The sequence below is a fragment of the Chanodichthys erythropterus genome, chromosome 9 (genome assembly GCF_024489055.1).
Source record: "Chanodichthys erythropterus isolate Z2021 chromosome 9, ASM2448905v1, whole genome shotgun sequence".
Lineage (NCBI taxonomy): Eukaryota > Metazoa > Chordata > Actinopteri > Cypriniformes > Xenocyprididae > Chanodichthys > Chanodichthys erythropterus.
In genome coordinates this window covers 7449891-7461153 of record NC_090229.1, presented here as the reverse complement: position 1 = coordinate 7461153, position 11263 = coordinate 7449891, and the positions used below count along the sequence as shown (strand labels likewise).

The 11263-nt window shown below is 34.5% G+C and overlaps 1 protein-coding gene across 1 annotated transcript; it reads left to right on the top strand.

Moving 5' to 3' along the window:
- The first annotated feature begins 142 nt into the window (after positions 1–142).
- On the top strand, positions 143–11057 carry zgc:113363 (uncharacterized protein LOC791449 homolog). Its single transcript, XM_067393502.1, has 5 exons — positions 143–320; positions 1509–1647; positions 2086–2217; positions 4090–4332; positions 7160–11057. Exons 2-5 carry the CDS (start codon positions 1530–1532, stop codon positions 7417–7419), a joined length of 753 nt encoding a protein of 250 aa, XP_067249603.1. The 5' UTR covers positions 143–320; positions 1509–1529; the 3' UTR covers positions 7420–11057.
- Positions 11058–11263: the final 206 nt, after the last annotated feature.

Genomic DNA, 11263 nt, shown 5'->3' with positions numbered 1-11263 from the left:
CCCAGTGGCAGGCATGAATGTATGGATAAAACGTGTCTTCATGCAGCAAATAAACCAGAATTTCATGAGGCCATTTTTTTTTTTTTTTTTTTTTTTTTTTTTTTGGGGTACCAGTACTGCAGGTAAACCACATGATAAATCACCAGAAATAAATTAAACAGCTCCCTGCTGTGCAGGAAGGATGTCGTGCACGCGCACAAGCTCGAGAGATCACAACACGCGCTGGTCAGAGAAGATACACCTCGCGCTCACACGCATTCATTCTGAATTAAAGTGAATTAAAACGTCCTCGGTACAAGACTGGAGTTATTCGAGATAAGGTAAGAAATACTTCAATTGAACTTTGTGTCTTCACTCTCTGGTCATTTCGCTTCATTCTGGGTCATCAGAAACTGAGTCACGTCATCAAAAGTTTACTTCTGTTTACCTCCTTCAAGTGCAAATGTAATGCAAAAAAATAATTATTAAAATAACGCGTGGTTAATTTGGACAAACAATATTATGCGTAATTAAATTCGAACTAATAATAATCCTTTTAAATGTCTAGAAAACTGGATATGGGCCAAGAAAAAAATTATTTTGACATTTACGACAGTTTGTTTTGTTGTGCTTGGCTGCTAAACATCTAAAACATACATTAATCGTGATGAAATAATGATAATTAATAATTTAAAAAACATTAATCATCTTAAATACGTTTACTGGCATAAACAAATAATACATTAGTCCTACATATAGACATTAATCATGTATATGTTGTGCATTCTATGTTTTTTAATATTATTATATTTATTATAAAGGTTAAAACTAACCTTGAAAAATGAATAAGAGCAATTGGTTTTAAAGTAATCTGCAGGACAGCAGAAATCTCCTTTAAGACAAATATGTAGATATACAATAGATCTCATTAGCTTCAGATAGGCCTTACTTACTTAATTTCTTAAATAGATACTATAAAATATTAAAAACATTAAAAATGTTACAGTAGATGAGTGACGGTAAAGTGGGAACAGAATCAGGCTCAGATAGAGACGAGGACTGAACTAGAGATACTCTACAATGAATGCTCTGTTGGTAAAAAGTAGACAGATCTTTAAAACCAGCCAAAATGTTTATTATGACTCCTGCATTTAAGCTCAGGGCTTTGATGATATTGTCAGCTCTGTCTGACTCAGCAGGATGTTCAGATTAGTCACCTTCCCAAATCACTTCAGGTCAGTTTGGAGCAGCAGCAAAGGCAAATGTCTGTTGAATGCACTTTAAAGTCGGCATGAAACGAAAGCTGCGATAGGAGGGGAAGTTATTTTGTATAATAAACACTGCAATATTTCATAAAAAAAAAATAAGGGTTGCCAATTTTGATTTCATGGTCACATTTTTTGAAGGCTGTTTTGGAGGATAAAAGCCATCTTGTTAGAGGTTTTCATTTTGACCTCTACTCCACAAACACCCAGACCGATTACAGTCCACCCATGTTAAAATACTTCTCTTTCTGGATGTCGTCTCAGAGTTAGAATCAGGCGTCTCAAATGGAGACAGAAGCCATGGATGTCCAACAGCAGGACGGAGGGCAGGACAGGATCGTGACCCTGGAGAATCCTGTCCACACAACACAACCGCAGGCCACCAGCAAACCTGAAGTCACAGGTGAGAGGGAAGTTTATGAAGCAAATCTGTTTGAGATATTTCAGCATGTTTAGTTTTTTTATGCTTAATTTACATTGGAGAAATAGTAATTGTCATGACATTCTGAAAGCATAATGACCTTTAAACAGATTTAAAGGATTAGTTCACTTCAGAATTAAAATTTCCTCATAATTTACTCGCCCACGTGTCATCCAAGATGTTTGTCTTTCTTTCTTCAGTCAAAAAGAAATTTTTTGAGGAAAATTTGAATTGATGTTTTGTTGGTAACTGTTAAAGTCCACTATAGAGAAAAATCCTGGAATGTTTTCCCCAAAAACCTTAATTTCTTTTCGACTGAAGAAAGACCGATATGAACATCTTGGATGGCATGGGGGTGAGTTTATTATCAGTAATTTGAATTGTGAACTAATCCTTTAAATAATTATTTGTGACTGACAGGTCCTGTCTCAGCTGAGACTGTTCACAACGGAAGCAACGAGTCCCTGACAGACGGTGGCATAACCAGTGATGATGCTTTACTGCTTCCAGACCATGTACCTACAATTTCACGCAAAATAGACAAAGTCAACGGTATTTACATTTTTATCCATCAGGAGGCAATTGATTATTTAAAAGCTTAATTCACTCAAAAATGAAAATCATTTACTAGTTCTAACCACTTAATATTTTTCTGCGAAACACCAGAGGAGACACCAAACTCTGTTGGTTTTATGTGTCTGTTATGACACTTTTATGGTGTTTATTGTGTTTTTGTTGGAGCATAAATTACACTCTTCCTTTTTAAAGGTGTAGCAAGTCATTTGGAAGAGCAAATGTTTACAGTATTTTGCAAATACTTGATTCCTAATTTACTGTTCAAACGTTTGAGGTTTTGTGTTTTAAATTTTTTGAAAGGAGTCAACAAGGCTGCATTTATTTGATCAAAAATACAGTAAAAACAGTGATGTTACAGTGAAATATTATTAAAATTTAAAATAACTGTTTTCTATTTAATATATACTGTAAAATGTGATTTATTCCTGTGGTCAAAGCTTAATTTAAAGCATCATTACTCCAGTTACTCAATGTTGAAAACAGTTGTGCTGCTTCATGTTTTTGTGGAAACTGTTTTTCAGGATTCTTTGATGAATAAAAAATTCAAAAGAACAGAATTTATTTGAAAAATAAATCTTTTGTAACATTATAAATGTCTTTACTGCCACTTTTGATCAATTTAATGCATCATAATACAGAAGAAATTATAAGAAAGAAACTAGATAAAAAAGTTTGAAGACAAACTTTAAGTTTACTTGAAAAAGCCAGTCCAGAAAGTTTGAAGTAGTTTTAAAAGTTTGAAGTTTGAAAGTTGAAGTTTTATTAAATAGGTTTAGTTAGATAGATAGATAGATAGATAGATAGATAGATAGATAGATAGATAGATAGATAGATAGATAGATAGATAGATAGATAGATAGATAGATAGATAGATAGATAGATAGATAGATAGATAGATAGATAGATAGATAGATAGAGTCAGGGTACTCAAGGCGGTTGTGTTATGGTGTTATGTGGTTGCTAGGGTACTCAGGGTGGTTGCTAAGATTTTGCTATGCGGTTGCTAGGGTACTCTGGGTGGTTGCTAGGGTGTTGCAATGCGGTTGCTAGGGTACTCGGGGTGGTTGCTAGGGTGTTGCTATGCGGTTGCTAGGGTACTCGGGGTGGTTGCCAAGGTGTTGCTAGGGTGTTGCTAGGATACTTGGGGTGGTTGCTAAGGTATTGCTATGCAGTTGCTTTTTTAGGAAAACCGTAAGTTGGATCAGTTAGAAAAGATATAGCAACTAAGTTAACAACAGTCTGAAGGTCTGACCCGAGTTTGGAGTTTATAGAGTTAAAGCTCTAGGAGGAGTTAGAGTTGGTCTCAGAAAAATAATAAGTTTAAATATTATTACAGTAAGTTGGCTTTTTCAAGCCAACTTAATTATACGGGTCTGGAATGACATGAGAGTAAGAAAATGAAAAGAAAAAAATAATTTTTGAGTGAACTATCTTTTAGCACAAGTCATTCACGTGCTCATCAGATATGTCTGTGATTGGCTACAATGATCAACGCATGGGAGCATTTGAAGCACAAGGAAACCGTTGAAAGCGTTGATCATTGAAAGCACAAACACTCCCACTTTCAAAACTTTCAAACACTTCCTTGTGTATATCTGTGTAAGCGCTCGGTGAAGAGCATCATTGATGCCTATTTACAATGTATTTTTGAAGCGTTGATCATTGTAGCCAATCGCAGACAGATCTGATGAGCATGTGAACACAATGGCCAATCAGTGGTGTTTATGAATCCGCTCAACACTTTATATGCAATTTTTTAAACATTTCAGTACTGACAAATTGTAATGTATTAAAATGTATTATTGCCTGAATTTTAATATATTCAAATGTGAATTTAACACATTTCAGCGAAGCCCAGTCTTCCCAATGGCTCCTCTCCTCCAGTCATCAACGGGTCTACCATCATCCGCACACCGCCTGCTTCTTCATCAGGAGGATCGACACCTCGCGCTGCAGCACAACAGAAATGCAACCGACATGCAAAGAGCAATGGACACAAACACCCTCACAGAAAACACACGCCCTCCACTTCCACGAGCCAGAAGAGCTTTAAAGGCGATGCCTCGCAGATCCAGAGAGTAGCTGGAGACGGTAAAGCATTTTCCCTGTTTGATCATACACATATCTATTGGTTCAGTCCTTGCTCAAATTTTTGTGTCAATATTTTCATGTATTTTTAGAGCACGTTGGGGCATATCTGAAAAGAGGCCTCCGCCCACAGGGCTGTTCGTAAATATAGGGCCTGCTCTTATCTTTCAGCGACACTAGGACGACCCGCTGGATTTATCTTCATGTGTTTAATGGTCCCTTCACGTCAGCGCTTGATAATTCTTTCCGTTAGGTCACACATCTCTGTTCGATGACTAACTCACACTAGCTGATGCATAATCTAATCTAGTGAATTTAAATACTGAGAGGGCTTGATGTTTTGACAATATCATGAGTTTGTGACATTTTTTGATTGCTGTGAAATAATTCTCAAGATTTAAACAAGATTGTGGTGGTGTCTCTCAGTTTCGGTGTGCTTGAAATGCAAATGACTAACAAAAATGAACACATTATTCATAGTCAATATTTTTAAAGTGTCTTTTTTACACTTGTTACATGTACATATTATAGTAATACAATTAAATTATGCATAATTACATGCAAGTAACTCTAAACCCAACCTTATTCCTTAACCTAACCGTATAAGTACATGTTGTTAATTAATATTACTCAGTACTTAATTGTATAATTATACTGTAACAAGCACACATTAAAATAAAGTGTAACCAAAACAAAGATTGCTAGGGGGTAATGTAAGTGTAAACATAATTAAATGCTGATAAAAGCCATTAGAAAAGCGCAAGTTTGAACAATGTGGTCAAAAATTATGTCACTCCCTTATAATAATGTCAGAAATACGGAGGAGGATTAGGGCCAAGCAATAATAAAAAAATAAAACCATCTCGAGATTAAAGTTGTACAATTTTGAGAAAAAAATGTTGAGAATTACGTCATTAAATTATGAGAAAAAAGTCGTTAAATTACGAGAACAAATTTGTTAAATTACGACTTTTTTCTCGTAATTTAATGACTTTATTCTCATAATTTAACGAGTTTATTCTCAACATTTTATCTTGACTTTTTCTTGAAATTTAACAACATTTTTCTCATAATTTAACGAATTTGTTCTTGTAATTTAACGACTTTTTTATCGTAATTTAATGACTTTATTCTCAACATTTTATCTCAATTTTTTTCTCGAAATTTAACGATTCTTTTCTCGTAATTTAACGAGTTTATTCTCAACATTTTATCTTGACTTTTTTCTCGAAATTTAACGACATTTTTCTCATAATTTAACAAATTTGTTCTTGTAATTTAACGACTTTTTATCGTAATTTAACGAATTTGTTCTTGTAATTTAACGACTTTTTATCGTAATTTAATGACTTTATTCTCAACATTTTATCTCGACTTTTTTCTCAATGTTTAACGAGTTTTTTCTTGTAATTTAACGAGTTTATTCTCAACATTTTATCTCGACTTTTTTCTCGAAATTTAACGACATTTTTCTCATAATTTAGCGAATTTGTTCTTGTAATTTAACAACTTTTTTATCGTAATTTAATGACTTTATTCTCAACATTTTATCTCGACTTTTTTCTCGAAATTTAATGACATTTTTCTCATAATTTAGCGAATTTGTTCTTGTAATTTAACAACTTTTTTATCGTAATTTAATGACTTTATTCTCAACATTTTATCTCAACTTTTTTTCGAAATTTAATGATTTTTTTCTCGTAATTTAACGAGTTTATTCTCAACATTTTATCTCGACTTTTTTCTCGAAATTTAATGACATTTTTCTCATAATTTAACGAATTTGTTCTTGTAATTTAACGACTTTTTTATCGTAATTTAATGACTTTATTCTCAACATTTTATCTCAACTTTTTTCTCGAAATTTAACGACTTTTTTCTCGTAATTTACCGAATTTGTTCTTGGAATTTAACGACTTTTTTACCGTAATTTAATGACTTTATTCTCAACATTTTATCTCGACTTTTTTCTCGAAATTTAACAAATTTAATCTCGAGATGGTTTTATTTTTTTATTATTGCTTGGCCCTAATCCTCTTCCGTACAGAAAGGGCGCATTAAATTGTTCAAAAAGTGACAGTAAAGACATTTATAATGTTACAGAAGATTTCTATTTAAAATAAATGCTGTTTTTTTGAACATTCTATTAATCAAACAATCCTGAAAAAAAATGCATGCATCATGGTTTCCACAAAAATATTAAGCAACTACGGTTGTACCAGTACTTTGGTACCAAGTCATTACTTAAAAATTGGACCATACCAGCATTTCCCTCTAGCATTTTCAGTGCTTTTGAGCAGATTCTGACTAACTTAAACACTTCAACGCTTCAAAAACATGTTGCAAATAGACATCTTTGACATACACAGATACACACGGGATGCCTATAAGCAACATTGATAGTAATAAGAAATATTTCTTGAGCATATTAGATGCATATTAGAATGATTTCTGAAGGATCATGTGACACTGAAGACTGGAGTAATGATGCTGAAAATTCAGCTTTGATCACAGGAATACGTTACATTTTTACAGTTTGTGAATTGTAATAATATTTCACAATACTGTTGTTTTTACAGTAATTTAGTCAAATTAATGCAGCCTTGGTGACTTTTAATTAAGAGACTTTTGAACAGTAGTGTACAAAATACTGTAAACTTTTGCTCTTCCAAATTATTTCAAAAATCTGGGGTTAAATCTATCAAACAATGTGACAATGTCCAGTTAAGTGTATCATTTACAAATCATTAAGGGCACAGATGTCTCTGTTTCCTGTGAATGACCCTAATACTGGTCAGATAAACACTGTATGTTTCTGGCTGTTTTTCAGACTGCTGTGCACACTGCATACTAGCCTGTCTGTTCTGCGAGATGCTGTCGTGTTGTTCGGCCGTGGCTCAGTGTTTGGCCTGCGGTCTGGAGTGTGACGCTCTCTGTTGTTGTGGGGAAGCAGCCACAGGAGGTCTAGCGTGCTGTGCTGAGGACACCTGCTCTGCCCTGCTGGATTGTGGGATACTGGAGGACTGTTGCCAGTCTTCAGACTGTCTGGAGATCTGTTTGGAATGCTGCTCCATCTGTTTCCCTGCCTAATGGGATTCTCAACAGAATGATATCAAGTGCTCAAAGGACTGTAAGTGTGGAGTATATCTACAGTCCTGTGAAAAAGAAAGGACATCATATTGAATTCTATGGATGTATGTATCAGAACTTAATAAAAATCATCCGGTCATTAGCAGGACTTAAAATTAGGTAAATCCAACCTCAGATGAACAACAACACGTGACATATTACACTGTCTTTATTTAATAAAAAAAAAAAAAAAAAACTAGGTCAAAGTGGAAAAGCCATAAACTAAATACACCCTTACTGCTCCCTTAGGAATTAAGAGGGTAAGTCACGGTCAGGTGCTGCTAATCAAATGCATTAATTAATTGATCATCAGCAAGTGTGAAAACCTCTATAAAAGCAGAAGTTTTGTCAGTTTTCTGGTCTGGAGCATTCAGGTGTGTTAATAAAATGTCAAGGAGCAAAGACATCAGCAGTGATCTTAGAGAAGCAATTGTTGCTGCCGATCAATCTGGGAAAAGTTCCAAACAATCTGAAGTCCATCATTCTACAGTGAGGAAGATTATTCACAAGTGGAGACATTCAAGACAGTTGCCAATCTTCCCAGGAGTGGACTTCCCAGCAAATTCACCCAAGGTCCGACCGTGCAATGCTCAGAGAAACTGCAAAAAAAACAAGAGCTACATCTCAGCCTCTACAGGCCTCAGTTAATATGTTAAATGTTAAAGTTCATGACTGTACAATTAGAAAAATACTGGACATGTATGGCATGCTTGCCAGGAGAAAGCTTCTTCTCTCTAAAAAGAACGTTTTCAAAGTTGCATCTGAACAAACCAAAAGACTTTTGGAACAATGTCCATTCGACAGACGAGATCAAACTGGAGATGTTTGGCCATGATGCACATCACCAAGTTAGGTGAAAACTAGGGCTGTCAAACGATTAATCGCATACAAAATAAAAGTTTGAGTTTGCCTAATATAATACTGTGATTAATTATTATGTATATGTAAATACAAACATATTCATGTATATATTTGAGAAATTATATGTATATGTATTTATTTTCTATTTTTATATCATTTCTATTTTATATACATAAAAATATTTATATACATTAATTTGTGTGTATTTATATATACATATTCATTTCACACAGTACTCACACATATATTAGGCAAACTCAAACTTTTATTTTGTATATGATTAATCGCGTTTGACAGCCCTAGTGAAAACTAAAAACAGCATATCCGCACAAACGCCACATATCAACTGTTCATCACGCTGGTGGAGGTGTGATGATTTTGCGCTTGTTTTGCAGCCACAGGACCTGGGTATCTCACAGTCATTATGAACTCCTCTGTACACCAAAGTGTTCAAATGTGAGGCAATCTGTCTGAAAATTGGGTCAAATGATCCCAAGCACACCAGCAAATCTACAACAGAATGGCTGAAAAAGAAAAGAATGAAGGTGTTGCAATGGCCCAGTCAAAGTCCAGACCTCAACCCGACTGAAATGCTGTGGCTGGACCTTAAGAGAGCTGTGCATAAACAAATGCCCACAAACCTCAAAGAAATGAAGCAACATATAGTGAACTGAATGTAAAGAAGAGAGAATGTGAGAGACTGATACTGTCATACAGAAAATGATTCCTTCAGCTTATTGCTGCTAAAGGTGGCTCTACAAACAACTGAATCATAGGGTGTACTTAGTTTGTCACACATGGCGTTTCCATTTTGGCTTTATTATTGTTAAATGAATAATGACAGTGTAATATGTCTGTGGTTTTTGTTTGTTTGTTTGTTTGAGGTTCTACCTAATTTTAAGACCTGCTAAAGACCAGATGATTTTTTATTATGTCCTGATATGTAAAACCATAAAATCCTAAAGTGTTCTTTATTTTTCACAAGACTGTATGTTATCGTTATCCCGCATTTTGTATTTATTTAGTATAAAGAATGAATTTATTGAATTGATCAAAGTTGGACTGTTCTGTACGAGCCTATTTTCTGATTCTGACAGGCCTCAAATCTTTTTGTATGTTAAAATACACACAAAATCCATGTGTGAATGTGAAATATTGCTTTGTTTATTGGAGCAACCAGTGGCTTTAGATTGGGAAACCTGTTTAAAAACAATCATTATTGCCATTCTGTTTGGTGCCACTATTGGCACAGATATTACACTCTTCATCTTCAGCAGTTTAGCAAGTCATTTGGAAGAGCAAATGTGTGTAGTATTTTGGAAACACTTGTCACTTACACTACCGTTAAAAAGTTTGGGGTCGGTTAGCTTTTAAATGTTGGTGTAATAAGTCTCTCATGCTCACCAAGGCTGCATTTATTTGACCAATTTAAAAAGCTGTTTTCTATATTTTCAAATGTAATTTATTCCTGAATTTTCAGCATCGTTACTCCAGTCTTCAGTGTCACATGATCCTTCAGAAATCATTCTAATATGCTGATTTGCTGCTAAAAAAAACAATATCAATGGTGCTGATTAATATTTTTGTGGAAACTTATTTGATGAATAGTTCAAAAGAACAGCATTTTGTTTGAAATAGAAATCTTTTGTAACATTATAAATGTCTTTACTGTCACTTTTGATAAATTTGATGCATCCTCGCTGAATTAAAGTAATTTCTTTTTCTTTTTTTTTTTAAATCTTACTGAGCCCAAACTTTTGAACCGTAGTCTATGTATGTATTTGTTACCCATACAAAGATCACAACATTGCAGCCACTATGAGAGCATACCACCTTTATGTAGAAGAATATATTTTGCACTTTTAAGAACTTAAGTTTAAAAGTTTTCCTCCAGTAAGATGTGTCAGACTCTTCTACTTAAGTTAGGTTAGAAATGTGCCTGTGATAAAAATATCTTTGCCACCCTTGCGAGTGTTTCATAGCACATATGTGACCTGCATGAAGCAAAAAACACCTTACTGCATTAAACATCTTCATCAACTGTGATTTTATATAACATAGAAAGTAATTTGCTTTGAGGACACATTTGTAATAATAAGTTCCTCTGTTTTGAAGTATAACAGTTTTGATTGACAGCCGAGAATGAGGCGTGAGGATCTTTGTTCTCTGTCCGTTCTCAGTGCTCTTATCTAAAGTGTGTGCGGCAGGAAGCCTGGGCGATGCAAAAATAACCCGTCAGGATGACTATAAAGCTCTCGCATATTCCTCTGGGCATGTTGAATTTCACAGGCTTTCTCCAGATGACTCTGCCCGGTGTTTAGACAGTGGGCACCGCTCGAGAGAGAGCGCTGATGTTGAATCTGGCAGAGACAGAGATCTGTGAGTCCAACAAAAGCCACAGAAGCTCTACTGAGATGACCTCCATCCTCCCTGCATCCCGCTGTGGGTGAACACATTAAACACATGAGCTGAAACGCCTTCATATCTGCCCTGTATCACTGACTTATGGATTATGAAGTCAGCAAATGTATTTGAAAATGTGCTTTAGAATAAATAAAAATGTTCAACCACAATTTTCCATGTTAATAATCTATCTATCTATCTATCTATCTATCTATCTATCTATCTATCATTCTATCTATCTATCTATCTATCTATCTATCTATCTATCATTCTATGTATCTATCCGTCTATCTATCATTCTATCTTTCGTTCAATCTGTCATTCAATCTATCGTTCTAGCTATCCATCCGTCTGTCTATATCTATCTATCTATCTATCTATCTATCTATCTATCTATCTATCAAACTAAACCTATCTAATAAAACTTCAACTTTCAAACTTCAAACTTTTAAAACTACTTCAAACTTTCTGGACTGGCTTTTTCAAGTAAACTTAAAGTTTGTCTTCAAACTTTTTTATCTAGTTTCTTTCTTATAATTTC